This window comes from Glycine max, chromosome 17, assembly GCF_000004515.6.
Source record: "Glycine max cultivar Williams 82 chromosome 17, Glycine_max_v4.0, whole genome shotgun sequence".
Lineage (NCBI taxonomy): Eukaryota > Viridiplantae > Streptophyta > Magnoliopsida > Fabales > Fabaceae > Glycine > Glycine max.
This window is the reverse complement of record NC_038253.2, coordinates 7,095,833-7,119,781: the sequence shown is the minus strand read 5'-3', so window position 1 is coordinate 7,119,781 and position 23,949 is coordinate 7,095,833. Positions and strand designations below refer to the sequence as shown.

The window sequence follows — 23,949 nt, the reverse complement described above, 5'->3', positions numbered from 1 at the left end:
CAATTGTTTCAGTATAAACTTTGTCTTTCCTTTTTAGATTTTAAATATCCTTCACGTCAATTTATTTTTTCGTACACCCTTTTTACGTGATACATTCACAGCATTATCATACCATTCTAATGACACAGTCATATCCAATGGATCGCTTATAACAATCTCAGGCTTCTTCTCCGGGTTCCACATTTTACCATTATTACTAGTGAACACAAAATTTACGAAGAAATGAACCATATAAGTACCAATGTAATCCGTGGTAACAATTTCGTGCAACAATTAGAATCTGAAGGCACCGTCATCATATAATGGCATTTGATAACCACATCATTCCTAAAGCCATAAGGATCATCACACTCTCTTACTTCCCCCTCCAACATTTAGGAGGTGTTTAAGAGAGCTTTAAAAAAGCTTATTTGAACTTGTATAAACATTTAAGATGAAAATAAGAAGTTATCAAGCAAAGGTAAAAGGATGAGTAAAAGTGTAAAACCAATGGTTCTGCTCTATCTGCAGTTAGATATCAGCTCCAATGAAAAATTTCACTCATTTCTACTCTCCCCGTTTCATGACAATGTACCTCGTATAAAACCAAGGAAGATTTACCCAAAAGGAACCACCAATGAAAAGATTAGAAAAAAGGACAAAAACCAAATATGAGTAAATACTTAATTAGTAACTCCAAAAATACATCAAAGTAGGTCCAGGTCCTCCAACGATTTTGAACAACAATTTTGTCCAAATAAATACCCCAAGGTATATTGAGGGAAAGAGTAGACGTCCATTTTAAACATGGAGGGACCAAATTCATGTCTAAAACCCTTAGAAGACCAATTTAAAAACCCACGTGTCTTTAGAGGACCAATTGTAATTTAGAGTGTTCGGTCTAAAAACAACCATTGCAAAACAAAACAAAGGATAGTGGTCACCAACTCGAGTAGGACCGACTCAATGTCCTCTGTGTATTTAGCAAACCAATTTAAGCATTAAGTCTTACAATAACAGCACAACAAACAATTGACAGTAGATAAACCACATCACAAGTTCATACCATGAAAACAATACATTAGCTAGATAGCTTCCTTCAACTAACAAACCAGTAGTTAATATGAATATATAAGATTGGTCTGGTGGTGAATGACGAAGGGAAGCAAGCCGGAGAGAGATTGCAGGTTCGAATCCCTTCACTAACAATACTAACAACTATTTGCCGATAAAAAGATAAAACAGTAGTTAATATAGTTATAGCATCACACACTACACTGTCATTCGCTACTTCACAATTAGTGGTCCATTACTAACAAGAGTAATTAAGAAGTATCTTGAGCAACAAACACAAACAGAAGAAAATTGATAACTGAACTCACAGAGTCAGAGTTCAAAGAGCCACGGCAACTCCTAGGTCACCACCGCCATGAAGGTTCCAGAAAACGTTGCCTGCGTCATCGGACTTGCCGGTGTCAATAGCAACAGCGCCAAAGATTGCTCGGAAGGCGCCGCAAACGACGGCGGGGGCGGAGGAATTTGTCTTGGGCGAGACGCGAACCACCTTGTGCAACCCTAATCGCGTTCCGTCGACGGCGCAGGAGGAATCGACGTTGGTGATTTGGGACAATCGACGGTTCAGCTCTTTGGAAGAAAGATCAACGTCTCTGGAGAGCAGATGGAAAGAGACGGAGGTTTCGATGACGCTGGCGCCGAGAATGGCGAAAGCTTTGTTGTTTTCTTCGGAGAAGGAAGCGTGTGTCATGGCGCGACGAAGAAGATCGATGCTCTTGAAGGTGTACCTAACGGAAGAAGACAAATTAAACAAACACAGCATATGAAACAAACTAAAAAAGAAGTGAAGAAAAGGGAAAGGGCGGTACCCGAGTTGTTTCTGGAGGGTTTCGAGGGCGGTTGAAAAGGGAGAAGAGAGAGGTTTGAGGCGAAGTTTGGAGGTTGGAGTTGTTGCGTGTCCCTGCAAAACGGGAAGAGAGAAAACATGTGAGAAAATGAAGGAAGGGAAAGGGGTTGGTGGAGAAGAAGGTAACGAAGCCGAACGTGGGGGAGGATCGCAATGAGAAAGAGGGTGAAGATGGTGAAGCTGCGAATGCTTGAGGATCGCATTTTGGAATCAAACTTTGGACTTGTGTCGTGGTTTCTTCTTCTTCTTCGCTCTCACTTCCAATGTAACTTTACTTAGCTAAGAAGGAGTTCATTTTATTTTATTTAATAAAAGAAAGTCTTAAATAAATTTACAATAGTGGTACTATTTTGTGATGAGACTATAATACACTATTAAACACGTTTTAATATTTATTAAAAAAATTATAGTAAATAAGAAATGACATTCATCAAATTTGATATATTTTAATTAATAATATAAATGCATTTTAAAAAAATGCGATTTGTCAATTTGATTAAATAAGAAAAAATAAAAGATAAATAATCACTTCAATGCTTAAATTTATAATATGTCGATATTTTAATCTTTAAAAGATGAAAAAAATGCTGTGACATGTGTGGGTGGATTTGTCATGAAAATTTTGATTATCTTGAACTCCATCACCAAAAAGCTCTGCGACACTGTTTTTCTGCTGTCGCCGTCGCCTGGCCCAACCTCCTCCTCTTCCAATGGGTCACCTCCCCCAACCCATGCTTCCAAGAAATCTTGCTCCTTATTTTCACGTCAAGGTCCAAACCCAAAACGCCCAAATCTGAGCTTCGTGCCACCTTCTGCTCTATCATCACCCACCTCCGACACTACCACCACCGTCTAGATTTGACGACATCGTCATCCTCACGGGCTAGAGCTGTTGATCTGCGAAAAGAAGCCATCTTCCTCTTAGTTGTCTTTAAATTATCATAAATTTTAATTAATAGTTTCTTCAATTTAAATTTAATTCTAGAAATATCATAAATTTAAATAGTTTAAGGGTAGTTATATTTAATGATATTATTTATAATTTAAGAAAATAATGTGTGTATTGTTAATCGTCCAATAAATACATTCACTTTTATAAATAAGTGAATATATTATATCAATAATAAATTTCACATTAAATTAAAAATATAAAAAATTAACAATTAATACATTTTAAAATAATATATGCTTCTTATATATAAACAACAAAAAATAATATAAAATTATAAAAAAATCATTAAATAAATTATAAAACTACCTAATGTATTAAGTCACTTTTGGGATTATTTTTAATTTTGAGCTTTAAAATTTTTAAAAATAACAACTCATTTTTAATTTGTTTTAAAAAAATTTAAACTAATTTTTAAAATGTAATTAGTTTTTTCCTCTAATTTTTAGTTTCAAAATAATCTCATTATAAAAAATTCATATCCTATAAAAATTAAATGAATAGTATTTTTATGTGGTAAGAATGATGACATTGATGACAACAATTACAATATTGATAATAATGGTTGTGATAATCACAAACTCAATGTTAGTAGTAACTTTGTTGATGGTGATAATAAAGATGAGATTAGTGATAGGGGCGATTACAATGGTGGTCAGTGGCGGCCCCATTTGCTGCTGTGTTCATGTGCACATCCTCTCCACCGAGTTTTGCTTTGCTTTTCTTCTCAAAACAATAACCGGCAGGAAAAACATAATTTGTTCAATCCTGAAATTTGATTTTCAAACCCACCCCTCAATGTAACAAAAAAAAAAATCAGCATAATTCAAAGAAAGACAAATGTAAAAGCCCTGGTGCACCAAATCAGGTTTATCAATCCTAAAAAAACCCTTGCAACGTAATTCATGTCTCCATGCCATGAATTCAATTTTTTTTTTTGCAAAATAGAAAATGAATATCTTCATCCTTGAATTGAATTAAAAGCAAGCTTTCCTTGACATGATTCATATCTCCAGCACACCCGTTAAAAAAACTCATCTCTAGCAAGCATGGTTTAACGTGAAACTGTAAAAGGAGGAAACAAGGCAGGGGAGCGGCATTTAATCTCAACCTTCAATTCTTTTTAATTTTGATCCAATGGTCATTTCTTCTCATTTAAAATCTATTCTATTCTCATTTGAAACATCCCTATGTGACACTCCTTTATACATTACATCAACTCCCTTCATTGTTTAAAAAACATTACACCATACTCCCTATAAGAAAGTCCACTAAAAAAGCATGGTGGAGTTTATATAATTTTACAAAACCTCAGAAGTAGTCAGTGTGTAATTTACTCAGAAAAAATGCGTTAAGTATCCTCCTATTCTTATAATATGGCTTTCTATAGTGTACAGGTGCTGTATTATTTTTTTCAAAAAAAAAAAAACGAAGTGAATCCAACAAACATGTTACAATGATCTCCATTTCCTCTCAGATGAAAAATGTTGTACCCGAACAACTATGGAAACTGATTTATATGATTTTAAATTCTAAATGTAAAATTGTAACCAGTTCAGCTATACAAACAATGTATTATCAGAGCTCATCCAGCCAGGACTCTAGATTCAGAACCTAAGAATATTTTTGAACTTCAAAAGGTATTGCTAAAAGACAGCATGTACATCCATTTGCTGCCACCTAACAATCAAAAGCAGAAACTCTTTTAACAGTCTAACCCCTGGCGTTCACTGTCTAAAACTTATTTTTGCAGTTTCCTATATAGTCAAATCTTGAAAATCAGATTGTAAACTGCTTCTTTTAAGCATGACTTTTTATGAAGAAAAACAAAATATCAAAATAGACAGGTAAAGTTTGCATTTCAAACGTCAAAACAGGCTTCTTCTGTTTTTCCAGAAGAGTCTTCCTCAGGAGATGTTGATTTAGGCACTGAAATGGTACCAAGAGCTTGAAGTAACATCATCACATCCTCAGTATCCTCTAAATAGTACCTAGCTTTACTTGGTTTTTTATTAACAGTGCATGCAAAGATTTCTGGTGCAGGAGAAGAGGTTCCACTGTAAACTTTCTTCATAGTTACCGGTTCGTTTGCAAATAAGCATTCAAGGTGATCCAACAGCTGCTTGGCTTGCCAAGATCCAAAATCAGGATCAGCATCATAGTAGTGCCATACCAAGGCACTCTCTTTGGTCTCTATATAGGAGCCATTTGTTGCCTCAGTATACAATCTCATCACTGGTTCAACAATCTCTTTCCAAGAAGAACCAGTACTTATATGGTTCATTTCCCAAGCTGACTGTTGACTCCATCTGTGCCAAAAAGAACATACAAGACATCATCAGTTTACAGAACTTACCAATAAAATGAATAAATAAATAAATCACTACATATGATGCAAATATATGCATCGTCAATGTATGAAAAACTACTATCTATTCCTTCTCCCTCATTTGGTTCCCTTCCTTCTCATTCTTGTAAAAATTAAATAGAGGATTTGCATTATAATTATCAGCAGAATTGAGGAGAGGAAAAACTCACTTTAGATAATAACCATGCTCAGCTGCTATACCAAGAGTCTCACACTGATCAAACCATTCACTCAGCGTGGTTTTCCCCTGCCAGTTACTATAAACACAGTGTTCTTAGGGTCACTGCAAAGGATATTTAGAACATCAATGATTTCAGGACTCGGAGTTTTAACAACGGAAGGCAAAACTGTTCCATCATAATCCAAAAAGAATGCCCTGCAATTTGTCCTTTCATATGCAGAAACAGCATGGTCTTTGTTAAGCTTCCTGAAAGTAGGAGAAAGGGACAAAACTCTGAAATTAAGGCCAAAGCCAATCAATCACCCAGCGATTTTTACTATAGTGATCCTTGCATGAATACTCAAGATCTTGCACAAAACTTTTGGCCCAGTAAGCTACGTCATGAGAGCTAACATATCGATAGTGCTTCTCATGCCGCAACTGTTTCTCTCCACTGGGCATTGTGATGGCCAAATTCAGTGCATCAGCTACAGCATTAATGTCCCATGGGTTTACCCTGATTGCCCCACTAAGAGAAGGTAAGCAAGCTATAAACTCAGAAATAACAAGTGCATTTGTAAGAGGTGATTCAGAACCAATGTCTAAAGCTTCATCCATTGTAAGACTCCCCTGCCTGCAGACAATGTACTCGTAAGGAACCAAATTCATGCCATCCCGCACCGCATTGATAATGCAACATTCTGCTAAAGCATAGTAGGATGCCTTCTCATATAACGGAACATGACGATTGATGATGATGACAGGTTCATAACTTGTTTGGTGATAACTACTAAATTTGAGTTTAATTAATAATTAATTTTGACTAAAACTGATTATAATTTCTTCACTTTTTATTGTTGTTTTTAATAAAATAATGAAAAATTTAATATCATTGTAATTTTTGACCTCCAGGTCTCAAAAGAATAAAATTTCAAGTGTTTTGAAAAAAAATTGATGAAAAATTAAAGTTAGAGATTGAGACAGCTCGCTTAGCGCACAAGATACACCCAACACGTTTTCTCGCTTAGCTGTCCACTCACGCACATGAAGAAGGCCTACGAAGAAGCCCAAAAGTGCGCTTAGCGCGAATACCGCGTGATCACCGTCATACTCCCTAAGCCCAGATGGTCGTGTGAATTTTATGTTACCTTTAAGGGAGTAGGAAACAAAGGAAAAAACATACCGAGACTCATAATTCTCTAATGAATACAAGTAGTTTTGGTATGTTAGGCTCCAACACATTTGCATTGTGAATATCTTTGAGCATTTAAATGTATTATCATTATCTTTATCTTCTATTTTTCTTATTTTTTACCTTAACATCTATTGTCTATTTTATTTACTACTTTTTTATTTTTAAATTTCTTATCTCTTTAAATTTTTATTTTATCTTCTACCTCTCTTTTATTTTAAATTTCTTATCCTTTACCTTCTTTACATTTTATTTCTACAATTTTTTTTTTATCTCTTTTACTCTTCTCTTTCTTAAAAATTGGGATCTATACTCATCTAAGTACAAATAAAGTTCATGTGGACTTACACTCGGATTTTCGTTTTACTTTATTACTTGTGACAATTTGGTGTATTTATCAATGAATTAACATTTGACATGGGTATATGCATTAGAAACGAATGAGGACATTTGAAATCACTAAAACAGCTTGAATAGTTGGCTCTCGAGAGCCAATTGAAGCGAAGGCTTAGAGTTTATCGTGACTAAAGGACTAGAACTTTCAAAATGTGAATGTAGAGATGGATGCAAAAGCAGTTGTGGATGCTATCTACAACAATTCCAATGGTGTTTTAGAATTTCAAATTCTTAAAAATAAATGCAGGTACCTCTTTTTTTTTCAAATTCGATGGTGAGTTTTATAAGACGACAAACAAATTAATTATGTTGTCCACAACTTAGCTAGAATGTTAAGATTATAAATCAATAGTTATGTTTTTCATGAAGTACCTCATTGTATTTCCTCTTTCATGTGAATGAAATTCCGTTGATGTAATTTCTCACAACCATTCCAAGACTAGCATATTTTGTATCATGCAAATATTGAGTCAATCGTGAGCATTTTTTTTTTATAAAACTTTAACTTTCTACACAACCAAAAAAATTATGAGAGACTTGTGAAATAATACCTTAGTTGAATTATCGTGCGGAGGTTGAAACTTTATAAAAATATCTTAAAAGTGATGTTTTTGAAATTTATGTTTGTTTAATTGAGTGATAGTGTAATTTTTTTTACATTCAGTAGATAAAAATTAAACTTTTTAAAAAAACCATATAATAATATACTTTATGATAGTGACATATAATATATTTTTTTAATATTTTATTTATCATGACAATGAAAATTAAAAATCATTACATATTATCTATCTCATTCGGTCCTTTTAATTTTATTGCGGTTAATAAAAATAACAACAAAATATTAAGGGTATCCAATTCTCCATGGTGGAAACCTCTTTTGACATTCTAGCTTTATTCATGACTAATATATGCTATTGAAAACCTGATTTTTTTTCTCATTGCAATTTTTTTTCCTTGACATTTTCTTTGTGTTTTTTTAGTCTTGGTCATTAACCATAGTTAGTTTAGCATTGAAAAAATATTAATTAAAATAATTGAGGAAATAAAAATATGTTAAAAATATTTTAAATTTAAAACTCGTACATATCATGAGTTATTATAGCAGTAAGTAATAATTATATATAGGGTTTGGGTAACCAATGTTTCAAGGGTTATCGATAAGAAATGAAAAGAAGTTTTTATTTATTTATTTTTATTGTACATAGTGTAGAATCCATTTTAAAAGTATAGGAAAATGTAATTTTCTCGCATTTCAACAAAAGTCTTTTCTCTAATTTATTTATTTTATCGCAAGGTTGATTAACTTAATTTTTTTGTCTTGAATTAAAAACTATTATATTAGAGATTAATTTAGTTCGTGATAATAAATATCAGTGATCCAAGAAAGTTTTACATGGGAAAAAACAATGGTTTAACTTCTGTCGTATATTTAAACGATTTTAAAACATAATCCGCCTGAAAAACATGAGTAACTAACCGACTAGTTTCCATTAACAGAATGTTTCTATATTTTATAAAGGCGGCGGCGGGTGTTTGAAGCAGGGTTAAGTTGGTAAATAACCGAAAACAGTAAGTAACACAGTATCCAACATAACAAACAAGTTGGATTAGATTGACAAACTACCTATTCAGACGGCAAATTTTGTGGAACAGCCGAAACCTGTGGTGTGTGCTGTGCTTGACTTGAGTATTGAACATCGATTGTTAATTGGAAGTGAAAGAAAGTAGATTGAATTGAAGAACAAAGGCAATGCCAGGTCCTGGTCCTCACCTCATGTATGCCATGGGTTCTGGTTTGTGTCTCACAAGCATCAGCAATGGAAGGTTCGGTCCCCACCACACACTCTTCTACACCATCAACGCCTTCTTTGGCCCTGATGTTGGTTCCTTCACGGAGTGGCTTGGTTCACTCTTTGGTGGTTCTGCTCATGCTTTGGGATCTTCCCTTGAAGATCTCATTCACCATCCCTTCTTCTACATCCTTCTTTTAGGACTTCCTCTCTCTTTTCTCTATTCTCGGATATCCTCCTATCTTCTCCACACGCAGCTTCTTGATTCTGTCTCCAGAGTTGGTCTATCTCTCTTTTTTGTTTCCTCTGTTGTGGAAAATTCAGGTTTCACCGGTTTGTTAATTAACTGTGTTGCAGGTGCCCCTTACGAGGATGCAATGCTTTTTATTGATTTCAGCTGGCTCTTTTACCCACTTCTTTCTTGATCATCTGTTTGAGGTAATATGTGCCATTTTTTTTAGTGTTTTTGCTTCTATAAATTTATGGAAAATGTTAATCAATGCCCTAAAAGTATTCGCTAATGAACTAAAAAGAGAAATATTTTTTGGAATGCACAAAATTACACGGTATAACTTTTTTTTTTGCACTCACTATGATTTCTACAATAAATATTTATCCTTTTTAATTTCTTAATCAATGACCTAAATATTCGAGAGCAAGACCAATAATTAATTTACTGCTTTATCTTTAAAATGTTAAAATGAAGCAAAATGTGATCATATAAATTAGTAAAATCAACCCAAGGTTTTAGTTCTAGCAGTAGTCTTTATAAATAACCTAATTTATAGAAACTCTTATTTTAGCTTCTCTAAAAGATAATTTTGAGCTTATGCATAAGTTAAAATTAACTTATGAAGAAGCTTATTCATTTTTCTTTCATATTTTCTTCTAGTAGAAGTGGTTACAGAGAAGTTTATCCAAAGCCCTGTTAATCATGTCCTACATTATGCCAAGCAACAAAGCATATCCTACACCCATGTCGCTGCAACCTTGCTGGGGAGCCAGTTTTATTAGGTCGACTAGGAGATATTGGATTGTTTACAGTTTTATTTTACTCTTAAATGCTGTGTTACATGTATTATCACCCTGAAAATTTTAAATTAGCTTCATTAACTTTGGTTTTTTCTTTCACAGATTCAGCAACATTCTATTATTCATTAATCAGGTCAAGTTTCAATCAAGTCTTAAACACTTAGTTGTTTTAATATGTCAAATTAAATGATGAAGAAATGTTTGGATTTCAATTATTTTCGTATTAAATTATTAGTATGGACATTTAAAGTGAACAGCCCTGGTTGATATGAATTGATGAGAATGGTGGGAGAACCATACCACAAAAAACTAGCTGTGTTGTAGTTGGAGAGGTTAGCAAAGAGTTTTTAAAATCTTGGGGATAAAAATGGCCGATCTATATAATCTCAATTCTCAAAGACTAATTTAAGGGCTTATTCCCAGCAAAAACATTTTACTGAAAACACTGAACTACTACTCGCCTATTTATGATAGCATTTAAAAGTATTGTTCCGTTGGCTATTATTTTGATGGAATCTAAGGCAGAAACTTGGAATTCAGCTGAATTTTAATCGGATTGCAAATTATCTAATGGTGTCCAAAGAAAAGCCAAATGCTTCAGTCACTTTGTCATAATTTCCTATTTACTCTTGTACTACTGACTGATTATATATTATCTCCCAAATCACTCAGGAGAATGGGAAAACAACCACGTACACATGGATTTTGAGCACTGGCTGGTGGCAAAGTAGAGCACCAGTTAACCCAGATGCTGTTGTTGTAGTTGTCTTTTTATGTGCTTGCTTAATTGGTGGCTTTTTTTACCTCAACAGGTTTTTGTTTTTTTACAACTTCATAACCATCAAGTTATATTATAGACACAGCACGGTTTTGACTTATTTTCCTCTCCTTAATTGGCTTGCAGAGCAAATGCCTCAAACTCCATGATGAAAAAGTCATATCAATCAATGCTTCTTGTGATGTCCATAGCTTGTTTATACTGCTTATGGTGTGCGATTCAGATATACTGGATCAGTCCTCCTCGTCCAGCCGTTGGTGAAGAGGCCGATCTTGGTGTTCTCGTATTCTTAGCTATATACTTTTTCCTACCTTATGGTTTGTGTATAATGTCCATGTCCCCAAAAGATCATGATCCTAATCAGATTCCTCTTTAGCAGTGTTTAACCTATTAGAGATGTGTTCTGCTTTTTCCACTTGAGGGTAGCTAGAATCTTTCGCCAATAAGTAAATTGTATAATCACTCAGCAAAACTATGTGAAGCTAAGCATCTCCTTGTTGGAACTGGATTCTTTTGATCTTACAGGTTATATTACACTGACTCATAATACATTGTTACCTGTATCTTGTTGCAAAGTGATCGAATATAGAAGTTTGATATTTGATTTGACTCCTGTTATAATGTACCTTTCAGCTGTTCAAATAAAGCTTCTGGTAGGTCTTAATAACATTATTATTTTTTGGATAAATCTGATGTTCTGAAGTATATGTATATTTAACCATAACAAACATTTCTTTAGGGATCTACCTTAACTAACATTAACTAACTTACAATGGGTGAATCTTAGTTGTTCTGGCTGTAGATTTACTACCATGGACATGGACATTAATCTCTTAGCCTTGATTGTAATGTGAATCTTCTGCGTTCTGGCACTGCTTTAGGATAATACTAGCTACACTTTGGCAGACTCACATCTCTTCTCATTAGAGTGAGGTGGTTGTGTCTAAGTACACGAGGAGCAGAAGTTTTAGTGGTGATTATAGTGGAAACTATGAGAAACAAATCTAAGTTTGAGTAGGTATGTTTAGTCAATTATATATTTATATGTGAGTTGCATTAGTCAAACTATTATATACTGGAATCAGGAGTAATAATTAAGAAATAATTTGGCAGGTTATCAACTTGTCTTTTTTATCAACTTCTAATAGTTTTGCATGTGCAACCTTTCACCGATAAAAACATACAAAACGACACAATACAGAGGGTTACTAACAACAATTCCTTATTACTACTACTGAGTTCTTTATCAATATCTTATTGGATCAACAACCTTGTCCACAAAAGAAGGCAGACAGAATGCAGCAGCATGGATCTGTAGTAACAAAAATAAAAGTCAAGATAGGAATAAAATATTAAGTTAGTTGGAAAGAGAATAAAGCAAAACAAGCAAGTAGGTTAATCCTTGATCTGAAAGATTACCTCTGGGTTATAAAACTTAGGAGGTCCCTTTGCCACCCCATTTTTCTCTGGATTCAATTTATTTATTGGATGTTTGAAGTTCACTGGGGGACCCTCCGTAGAGCAGAGCATGAATCCAATCACCCCACTGGTAAACAAAAACAAAGAAACACTTGTTACCAAAAGCTTCTCTTAATATATAAAATTTAGAAAAGTAAACATATAGTTAGATAAGAAATGCCTTGCATATGTAGGAACTGTGGTCCAAGCATAGTTAACGGAGCCTTTGAATATCTTCTTGCAATTTGCTATGGTGTCTGCAACCACAAAGTTCTTATGCCACAAGCTGTCTGCTGGAGCAGACAACACTCCACCGGGTCGAAGAGCCTTTGCTACTGATTCTAAGAAGCAGTTATCTGCAAGAACTTCCGCAATAGGTCCTGCATCACATTGAAGTTCCGCAATAGGTTCTTTTCTCACTTCAGTTCCAACTTTAAATTGACATTTGACAGAAAGAAGGTTTTTTTACCCATTGGTTGAAAAGCATCCACTATAATGACATCATAAGTGCCCTCAGGAACAGAATTGGTGAACGCAATTCCTGCACATGTTTGTCAGAAATTTGGTTAAAATATATTGAGTAATGTAACTCATACAACAATCTCTACACAATCATTTTTTTGTGTTTCTCCCCAACATACCTATCTCATTACACATTTCTCTTCCTGTTTTTCTTTCATGTGCAGAAATTATTATAAAATTTTGTAGTACAAACTCGTTATTCATTAATATATCATGTTTGTTCTGTAAGTTAAAAAGAGTGGTTTAACTTTTTACCATCTCTGATATGAACATGCACTCGGGGATCCTCGTAACCAACAGCTATATCTGGGAAAAACTTCTTATAAGCCTGTGTACTCAAACGCATAAGAAACTCGCATGGTTCTAAGAGTTTATCATTGGAAACAATACATACGCAAGCAAAAAAATGAGAGGGGTTCTTTTTTATTTGTAATTCATTTCAAATTTCATTAAGGAATGTTAAGTTAGAGACTTACATCAATGACCATTTTGTCTATTTCGCATATATCAATATGCTCAACAGAAGAATGGCGTGATATTTCCCTAAGAATTCCACCATCTCCCCCTCCAACAAGCAGCACCTGTAATGTTCACCAACCCCATGTAAAACAAATTTGGGAGTCACACTAGTCTTTCTTTCTGTGTTATTATTTCAGGAAAGCTTCTTTTTCCATTAGATAGGATAAGCTATCAATTAGTTCATGTGAGAAAAGAATCAACAGAAAACCTTCTTTGGATTTGGAATTGAACAGAGTGCAAGGTGAGTGAGCATCTCTTGGTAAGCAAATTCATCATTCTCTGTCAGCTGGATACACCCATCAAGAATTGCAACCTTGCCATGTCTAGATGACTGCACAATTCACATCACCGAGGGATGTCATCAATATTTTAACGGTATAAATGAAACGGGGAAAAGTATAATAAGATAAGTTAGAAAATTGATGTATAAGCTTAGTTTTTTTTTTCTTTTATTTTTTTTATTTATTCCTTATAAAATATGTTTGTTTTTTATTTTCATTCTTAAAATATTTTAAAACTTTCTTTATTATTCAAAATAATGTATATTTTTTTAGTATTTAAAATCCTATTTAAAGTTCTTTAAAAATAAAAAATAAAATAAACACATTTTATAACGAATAAAACAAAAAAATTATAGAGATAAAAATAAAAAAAATACTAAATTATATTAAAAAAATTACGAACTTTATTTGTAGTAATTTGATATGATGTGACAATATATATCATCATATACAAGAGATTATGCCTATATATTAACCCTATACACTGTAGATACTAAATGAGGAAAAAAAAGGATTAGGGAAAGTTACAATAAAATATAGGAACAAATCAAATGATTATAAAAGTATGGAATATGCTAACAAAGAACAAGGTACCTCAAATACAAGAAGCTCTTGGAATTCTGATTTCCCTTGGAATATGATCTTTTCCATTTTATATATGTGTGCTTCTCCTGTACAGTGTTGGTGTGATAATTAATAGTACAAAATGTTACTACTATTACTATAAATAATAGTACATTATTGTTGTTACACTTTTTACAACCATTCCTTCTTTTTATAATAAAACAAAAAATCTATGCATTCCAACATTTTTTATTTTTATATCATTGTAAAAAATAAAAAAATGACCTGTCAAAATGCATGGTATACAATAACAAAAATTACCAATACTTTATTTTTACAACCAATTAAAAAAGTATTTTTTTCAATACCTTATTTTTATTGTTATTTTTCAAAAATAAAAATAACAAGAAAAGATATTGAAAAACAAAGCAATACCTTATTTTTATTGTTATTTTTCTTTTTGAAAAAAGAAAAAAAAAACCGTAGTCACCCCGGAATAACAACCAATTGGTAGGTGCGACAAAGGCCCACTCAAAACTCAAAAGTTAAACACCAAATTTTAATCGTTGACAAGAAAAAAGCACCAAATTAAAATCTAAAATAAAGTAGATATCAAATCATATTGTAATATAAATCAGTCAAGTAATTGATCCCTCCTTATAGAGACCTGGAAAGAAATAGTACCCGGCCAGGATACATCAGCGTACCACCCAGGAAGTGCAAGAGATGTGTCTTTAGATGCTCCATTACTCTCCTTCCTTCCATTATCAGCTGCTGATATTACAAGGTTTTGATGATCAAAATTTTCACCCTGCACTTGTAATTTGCTGGGATATTGAGAAACAACACTAGTCTCTTTGGCCATTGGACTTTGCTTTCTAAACTTGTAAGCTTCTCCTTTGGCTTTGGTATTTAATTCTAAATATTTTTTTTCCTTGCCTTATGAATATGGCAATAGCTATATGGCCAATTGCCAATTATGAAATTATGTAGTGCAATCGATTTCCAAGTAGCCAGAGTTGTTCATGCAATATTTGGTAGGGAAAACTAAGAAGGGAAAGAGGGTAAATAATGTGCACCAATGCATTGCCACGCCTTCACCCCGGTATATATATATATATATATATATAGGTGGTGGAGCTGGGAATTGAAAGGTGGGACAAGTCATAAAAGGTAAAGTATAAAATTCACTTTTTTGTAGTTTTAGACTATTTATTATGGTCAATGTAAGATTTTAATCTTTTGCTAATTTATATTTAAATTTAATATTTTTAATTGTTATAATTATGGCTTCTAATTCTAAGATGCAAATTGTCTTTTTTATTAAAAAAATCCCCAAATTAAATTAATTATAAACATTTTACATATTTTTTATTCACAATTCATTAATCAAACATTAATGATCAAACTACCAATATTTTTACTTAAAATGGAATTGGGCTTTGATCCTTTAAAGCAATTAAGATTTGTTCCTCAAATACAATTGAAGATCAATATGGAAGACCATTTTACTAGCATAGCAATTATCTATAAGACTATTGCAGGACTTCATAGATATCGTTGTAAACATTAGTGGGTTTAGCTAGGACCAAGTGGACAAATTTAGTGAGTAATTATTTTGTATTGGATTATAAATGTTAATTGTACCACTTTTTTTCAGCATGTGATTGTATTATCTTGGTTTGTTAACAAGATTTTTAATCTCATTATTTGAAGAATTTGTTGACACTTATTGCTTTGTTGTTTCTTCTCAACAACAACTTCTTCATATACAAATAAAGAATAACTCTTAATCACATGCTTAAGAAATTTGCATTGAGACCAATCATTTGTTTTGTGTTGTATAATAGATCGAACACATAATAAACCTAAATACATCAATCAAATGCAAGTCTTTACATTTTTTTTTCAATCCTTTGCTTATTTAACTCTTTACAATTTTATTTATCATTCTTCTTCCTTTACTTATATTTACCTTCAATACAAACTTAGTAATTGATGTTCACTATAGAGTATATAATTTTTTTAAAATTTCCTAAAAAAATATAGCTGAGAAATAGAGTCTTCACAAATCAAGGTTTAGAGCGCATATCCTTCAAATTTCTTTATAGATTATAATTTCTAAATACCTTTCAGAGAAACTTTTTTTTGGTCTTAATTTCATTTTTCAGACCCAATATTTTTGAAAAAATAAATCAATTTCCGTTAAATAAATAATATAGACAAATGAAAGGTTAATACATCATGCAAAATCGCAAATTATATGCTAAAAGTTTTTCTCATAGCTACTAAATAATGGAATAATTTGTTTGGCAGTTTCAAAGCAAATAAAAAAGAAACAAATATTACACTAAAAAATATAACCTTTTTTAAGTGAATACTAAAAAGTAAGATTAAGTAATAATACAAAGAATTTAATATCGATGTACTAGTATAAAACCACAATTACTTTAAAATAATTATTTTAAAATTAATAAATTAATCACACATAATGAGTTATGATTAAATGACTATATAATTTTTTTTTACTAATTCTTTTTCTCATATACAAATTTAACAGTTGTAGTTAAAGGGGTGTCTGCAATATTAAAGTTTCACTCTACATGAATACGAGGAGGAATAAATTTACTTATTGAATATAATTTGTTAATATAACGAAGGCTAATATACATTTTTTTATGATTTAAAATTTATTGAATCTGATGAAATGAAAGAAAAATTTGCACCTTGTTTTTTTAATAAAGCTTATTTATAAATTTGAATTATCACCCTAATAACAAATACTCTGTTAAAAAGATGCGTTGGAAATTTTTTTTAAGCATCAAGTTAAATCAGCTAGCTTATACTGTAAGTCAATAATATCAAACATAAGATTTGTTTGAAAAAAATGCAAAAAAGAAATACAGAGAACAATAGAGACGCCTCCACTTTCCAGTCTTAAACTTTTAACCTTTTTGTTGTCGGAGAATGTAAACAGGGAAAGGGGATGATGTATTTGGTGTTTAAAAAGGTTCACATGTCTCTTCATCTTCGGAACATGAAGATCAATAAATGTTTTCTTAATATTTTTCCGACATTCTCGCACAACTTGACTTTAATATATATGATGTCAGGATTTGCAAGATTATTTTTTCACCCTGCTAATACGAAGGTAGTTGGTTTAGTACTATAGTGACTCATGAAAATTTTGAGGGGTCTTTATAGGATTGGAAATCAAACCTACATTCCTGGATCTTAAATCTAATCATTGATCATTATTAAAACCGATAGTAGTACATAAATTAATCAGTACTAGTACATACACCGATACTATATGGTAGTAGCTACTGAAATAGGTTATGAACTTTTTTTTTTGGGGTGAATGGAGTAGTTATGAACTTTTTTTTAAAATGGGATTTTTAACAGTATAGTTAGGGTTCAAGTTAAGAAAACAATAAATTATTAAATGTAAAAATTAAACACAGTCATTTATTTTGTAAATAATTATTACGATTCAAAGAGTAACAATAAACATTGTTCTTATTTCTTAACATGCAACTCAAGAAAACGTGTTAGCAAAAATGAAAAACCTAAATTAAAAAACCAAAATTTATGAGTTAAGAATTAAAATAAAGTCGGAGAATGTCAGTTGTTATGGCAAATCTGATTCTGATATGCCTAGCATCTGATTAAAAAAATTAAATGGCCATTGTATCAGCCGCACTCATTTTCTCTTTGTTCTTTTTGTACTAATTTTTTTTTCCTAAGCATTAGTGTAGTGGGTTCATGAGCCAGCATGGCCCGAGAGAGAAATTATTATGCACTTTGACAGTATTATTATAATATACTATTATGTGTAAGGAACAAGGCTATTGTTTCATACGAAATGGTACCCTTTTTTTCTTTTTGAGAGGACGAAATATTACCAATTATAACGAATAAAAGTTAACCAATTAAGGGGAAGTGCTTGAAATTAATGGAAAGAGGAAGAATTCAAAACCAACTAGGTTGATGATATATTGATTTGAATTTTGTGTTCATACATTAACTATCAAGGCAACTTCCTTTAAGATTTTTTTTTCCAATTCGAATTGTGAAAGACTATTGAAGGTTAGTGTACCAACCATATATATCCATCCCAATAAAAAGTGTACCAACCATATACATATTTTTTTCTTCTTTAAATGTGATCTGGCATGTGATTTGTATTAACAAAAATTGATACACATTAACATCCCAATAACATATATATTTATGTATGTTTGAATGAAATTGTAAAAAAAATTTTAATCCGGGATTAAACCCGGGGGTATCTTCACGATCTGAATGAGACTAATTTTATGAAAAAATAAAGTACATCCTCTATCATTTTTTATAAAATACTATTGACTAATTTATGCTTATTAAAATATGATTAATTTAAAATATTACTATTAAATTTGTCTATAATTATAATATTTTTTAAATTTACCCTTAAATAATTTATCCGTGGAGAGAGAATAATAACGATGGAGTTTTAAATGTTAAAATTAAACTCTTCTATTCTCCAAGCATAAGAGATCAGAAAGAGACAATTCATAGTAATAATTATTTATGAACTAGAAATATTAAGATATTTTAATAAAAAACATAATTAATGAAAGTGATAATTAAAAAAAAAAGTCTTATAGAAAAAGAAAAAAAATCTTATAAAAAGAAACAAAATGATTATTAATTAAAGAACAATTTCTCTGTCCATAGGTATTACTCTATTCGCATAAACAGGAAACTTGTATGGATTTTAAAAACCCTAGCGGGTGTAGCAATAGAAGCTCCTGAAAAAAAGTGATGCCCCATCAAGGTTTCTCACTCCATAGGAGGACTTCTCTCCCATCCTAGGGGGTTTTCTCTCTCCCATAATGTGGTATTTTTCTTCTTTTCACTTCTCTCTTTTTTCCCGCCTCACCTCCTCCTTAAGACACCAACTCTATCCTTATCTTTCTCTTCTCCTTTTACAACCATCATTTACATCTCCTCCTCTTTTTTATCTATATAATTATCAATTTTCCTTTTCACCATTCTGGTTGTCTCTACCCTACCTCCACATTTCTTCTATTCAATGGAGTTTGATAGAAACCCTTAATTATTGCACCTGAACCTAACAAATTTAGGTTGTCTTCATCCATGTTGCAATTAAGCACATGTCAATCTAAAAGGACTGATAAAGGAAAGAAAAAGTGAATAAAAGTTCATGCTTCTATCTAGGTTTCTTTGTAATAGGAGGATGTGAATTATATGTTTTTCAGTTTTTTTAGTACGTAATTTCAAGATTGCTATCTTGATAGTTTTGAATGCGCGTGCTAAATTTGTCATTGTTTATTTGTTCTGCGTTGTTGTAACATTTTTGTTTAGCTTCCTGTGTGGTTGTGTAAGTGTTGTTGGTCATTTTCATCGAAAATCTGTCGATCTTTTGAAAAAAAAAAAAAAGACAGGAAGTAACCCCTTATCATATGCTTAAAGAGCCTAAACTAATAATCACTTGTATCTCGCCTTGTTAATGAGACTACTGGGTTTTTGTTATCTCTGTTTTATGCATTTCATAGTTTGTCTATTAACTTTATTGTTTAAGGAAATAAATTATAAAATTTTATTTTGATAAATTTTACTTGATCTATTTTAAAAAAAATATTGAAGGGAAAATTTTAAATGAACAGAAACATATAAGTTATCCATGACAACCAATCAATCTTTTTTTTATTCCGTGTTGAAAGAGTATTGATGGATGAAATATTCTTTCATCCGTGCATTTGTGTTTTGTGCAAAAATATGTATGATACTTTTTTGTGCATATAGCGATGCACAAAAAAGTGCATGGTGTGCATGATATCATTGATATGACATCCTTCTTCTTTCTATCATTTTTAATTCTACTTAATTATTGGCTAAAAAAATTGAAAATTAAAAAACGTACGTGTTTTTTTTTTATTCTAATTGGACTTAGTTGCTAATGAGATCTCACTAGGTTCGTTGTTTTTTTTTTTTTGGAACAGCCAACAAAATATTTAGATCATAACTGATAATAAGCTCTTCTAATAGTATAATTAATTGAAATACTTAATTTTTAATTGAACTTAATTTTTTTAATTGACCAATATTAATAATTAATACGAGATTCAAACTCATCATCTTCTTATCAAATCAGTCTTTTATATATATATATATATATATATATATATATATATATATATATATATATATATATTTCTCTTTCAATCATCAAATCACCTTACAACTCTTTAATTAATGTCATAAGACTTTAGTAGAATAAAATTAATTAATATGAGATTCTAACTCATGATTTTCTTATAATTTCAATTTTATATTTCTCTTCCGATCACTAAATCATCTTATGACTCTTTAATTAGTGTCATATATGTAATAAGACTTCAGTGAAATAAGATTAGTAGAGATTTTCACTAAAAAAAAATTATTATGAGATTTGAACTCATAATCTTTTTATCATTTTAATCTTATATTTCTCTTCCAATCATTAAATCATCTTATCTTATGACTCTTAATTAATGTCATATATGTAATAAGACTTGAGTGGAATAAGATTTTAACTGTTATTATTATTGTTGCATGTCAATTGCAGCTTGGAAAATAACTAGTTTTCAACTTTCTTTAATAAAAGATGTCAAAGTCAGCGGTCAAAAAATGCCACGGCACGCAGTTTGTTTTTTTGCTTTCACTAAAAGAGGCTTGAATAGGGGGAAAAAAAAACATTGCCTTGAACTTGAAGGTTTCATACATCCTTAGAAGATGAAGACTGAAAACTAAAAGCAAAGGATTAGATTAATTAATTGGATGTGGGGCATATCTGTCCATGCAACGTGATACTTGATTTGTCTTATAACAGTTTCATTAAAATAATTCTTAACAATTAAACGTGAAATGTTTTTATTTGATTATATTTTTATAATTTTTTAACAAAAATTTTTTACTTTTAATTATTTAAGATCAGTTTTAAGAACTTATGTTAACAAAACTAGTTAATTATATATGTTCAATGAGTTTACTAGCACATTTCAAACAAAGGGGAAAAGCCGGAGAGAAATTAAAAGAAGGCAGACTCAAGCAAAGATTAGGCGAATCAATAAACCCAAAAGTTCAGATACTATCAACGCTAAAGTCCACATTTTAATATGCAAAGAAGCTTTATATTGACGAGTCGTTTTCATTCAATTCTAGTTTTTCAACTTTTCATACTGCATTTTAAGTTTTTTATTATTAGTGATTTCCAACTTTTCATAGTTGTCAACATCAGTCTAAAAAAAAAATATGCACACAAAATTTCTTCTAGTTTACACGAGTTAAATTTCAGTAGTGTATATATAAGAAGGACTTTCCCGTTTAAGTTGGTATTTATAAGAGAAGGTTAAGAGTGTAGAAGTTAGAGAGTGAATCGAAGACTTGATGACCTATTTATATTATTCTATTATAAGATGATGATTCTCACATGAAAAAGGCAAAAATGTTGTGATTTTTGTTATTCCTTCTCTGGTGTTAAGATATTGTTTTTTTAAATATGTATTTTTTCCTGTAATTTTTTTTGGTTTTAATCTTGAATGTTTGTTTTTTTTTTCCGTCCTGCGATATAAAGGCTTTAAACAGTAAAAAAAAATTTGAATAATAAAAAAGATATTATTTAAAGATCTTTAAAGATGTAAAAAAAACATATAATACTAGAACTAAAATGAAAAAAAAAATATAGGAACAAAAATGAAAAAGACACTAAATTACAAAAACAATAAAATATCTAAATCTTTTTTATCAATGTTAATTGTTAGTGAAAACAATTGAACTCATGAGGTCATGCCCTTCTCTCCTCCCGTCTTTCTTAATCATCCAACTAACCTCATATACTTTGGTGTTAGATATGAAAGTAACACCAAGAAGTTCTCGATATGAGCTTGTGGATTAATTATCTGTTAAGTTTAACGAAGTTAGGTAATGGACTTACTTTAATTTTAATTACGAGTCTAAATAATTTGGATCCAAAACAATTATCTCCCAACCTAATGGACTGACATTGCTTTTGTTAATCATTTCGAATTGAAGTTGCTATTGGCATCACAACATTTTTAATGCACTACCCACGTGGTGCCTTTTAGTCACATTCCAAAATTGCCCCTTTAACAGAAAATTGACGGAAATGTGTTTCCATTGCCTAAATAGGAGTGAAGAAAATAAAACATAACCTAAACACAATCCCATTCTACAAGTATGCAACAAAATTATATTTTTATTATAATTTTTTTCACCCCATATTGACAATGAAATTGTATTTCCATTGCATACATGGGGGTGCAAAAAAATAATAATGGAAATACTATTAAAAAACATTTAAAAATTAATATACAGATTCACCTATGTATGTTCAGGTTTTGCTTGAAGATTTACGTTGAACCTGCTGCATATGAACATACACTAACGACTCAGTGCATAGAAGCAATATACACCAGATCATGAACTTCAAGCTCATATATATGTAATAGTTTATTTTTGTATCTTGGCGTACAAATTTGTAAGCGAGTTCATAGTGATCATACTTCAGATTTTTCTTTTTAGGAAGATCGTATCCTAGAATTTGGTGGTACCATAGGTTGTTAAAGCCATTAATCCTAGCCAGATCCATTAATCAAATTAAACCTTTGACATGGTAAGCAGTGTAGACACGTTTGGTAATTTGCACATGACTTGATGGATTACATGTAGGGAAGGTGATCGTGATGGCTTGCTGGATGGTGCTACAAGTAAAAGACAGAAGCATCACATGATCGGAAGTAAGTTTATGGGTGGGTCTTATCAGTTGCAACTTGCAAATCAGTGTGAGTATGTATGCTTGTTGTGCAAATGTCAATGTGCCAAAAAATGGAACATCAACATTTACTGTTAGAATCCAAACTCAGAGTTAACAGAGTCAAAGGAGCAAATCCAACTGTCATGCTATAACTGGATAATATTAGTAAAAAAAGTACAGATATTTTTGTTACATAAAATTTAAAAGGAGAGGATGAAATTCCAATTTAAGGCAGAAAAAACCTTTACACTCACAGAACACTTATATACAAAAACTGATATTTATCTCATCCTAAAAAATAATTGAGAGCTCAAATTTGTGACCTATATATCAATATGATACCTTGTTTTTTTTTTTTCTGCTGGATCAATCTCTTGAAATTAAAATGTATATATGTCACCGTTTGCAATTTTTGTCTTTCTTTTTATTTAATATTTAAATTCAGCCTATATATTAGATACCTAACACATGGGTATTTATGTTTTTGGTAAAACCCAACACATGGGTATTACCATGGACACTTGCGTAAGAGGAGTAGAAGGTTGCTACAGCAAGATAGTTACCATCCGGTTCCAACTTGTTCACTGTTTGATTGGATTCATAACACATAAGCTAGAGCAGTTAATCATACTGTATATTTTATTAACTTACTTTTAAAAATAATAATTTTTTTTTTTATTAATTTTAAGACTTTTTTGAAAGAAAACAAAGGATCACTTTCAATTTTTTTATTTTTTTTTGCAATCATCGACTAAATAGTTATCTTAAAATATCAATTTAGGCCTAAATGGATTAAACAGATTAGCAATATGTTTAATAATTTTGGCTTACCAAATTTGCCGCCTTAATCTACCTGCACAAATTGGGATAAAAAGGACTTATGCGGTCCCCTACTCCCCTTTACCTAGCGCTGCGTATATCCAAACAAAAAACTACGAAATTTCCCAAGTCCCCACCCACTTGTATATGCTTTCTTCTGCTTCACTTGTCTTATTCCCACTTCTGCTTCACCTTCACAAAATTTTTATTGCCCAACTGAAATATAAGCAATTCTTGTATGAGTTATCTTTAGACACAGTTTATTAAAAACTATGCTATCTGTAAACACCATGGCAACATGAAAAATTAACCGTGCAAATATAGTATCCCAACTCGACTCGGAAAGGCTAATGTATAGTCAAGCATTGCAAATTTCTATATCATGTCTTAAATCTTA

The 23,949-nt window shown here is 31.4% G+C and overlaps 3 protein-coding genes and 1 pseudogene across 4 annotated transcripts; 1 reads left to right on the top strand and 3 right to left on the bottom strand.

The window, feature by feature from the left end:
• Positions 1-1,200: 1,200 nt before the first annotated feature.
• LOC100527745 (uncharacterized) lies at positions 1,201-2,150 on the bottom strand. Its single transcript, NM_001249838.2, is given in 3 exon segments — positions 1,201-1,781; positions 1,863-1,954; positions 2,038-2,150. Coding segments are annotated over 3 exon segments (567 nt in total). The 5' UTR covers positions 2,104-2,150; the 3' UTR covers positions 1,201-1,372.
• A 2,560-nt stretch (positions 2,151-4,710) lies between these two features.
• Positions 4,711-6,486, bottom strand: LOC100788933 (probable alpha,alpha-trehalose-phosphate synthase [UDP-forming] 9; annotated as a pseudogene).
• A 2,040-nt stretch (positions 6,487-8,526) lies between these two features.
• Positions 8,527-11,112, top strand: LOC100789102 (uncharacterized). Of its 2 annotated transcripts, XM_014770141.3 has the most exons (6): positions 8,527-9,036; positions 9,116-9,196; positions 9,654-9,772; positions 9,893-9,923; positions 10,463-10,602; positions 10,695-11,112. In XM_014770141.3, exons 1-6 carry the CDS (start codon positions 8,719-8,721, stop codon positions 10,942-10,944), a joined length of 939 nt encoding a protein of 312 aa, XP_014625627.1. In that variant the 5' UTR covers positions 8,527-8,718; the 3' UTR covers positions 10,945-11,112. The 2 variants fall into 2 exon arrangements, with proteins under 2 accessions (XP_014625627.1, XP_014625628.1); XM_014770142.3 differs by lacking the exons at positions 9,654-9,772; positions 9,893-9,923 and having other exon boundaries at positions 8,543-9,036.
• Positions 11,113-11,673: 561 nt separating this feature from the next.
• LOC100788406 (spermidine synthase 2) lies at positions 11,674-15,005 on the bottom strand. Its single transcript, XM_006600588.4, has 9 exons — positions 14,597-15,005; positions 13,943-14,019; positions 13,276-13,398; positions 13,025-13,129; positions 12,804-12,876; positions 12,496-12,567; positions 12,208-12,406; positions 11,988-12,114; positions 11,674-11,880 (listed from the first exon to the last, which is right to left on the bottom strand). Exons 1-9 carry the CDS (start codon positions 14,775-14,777, stop codon positions 11,815-11,817), a joined length of 1,023 nt encoding a protein of 340 aa, XP_006600651.1. The 5' UTR covers positions 14,778-15,005; the 3' UTR covers positions 11,674-11,814.
• Between the last annotated feature and the right edge of the window lie 8,944 nt (positions 15,006-23,949).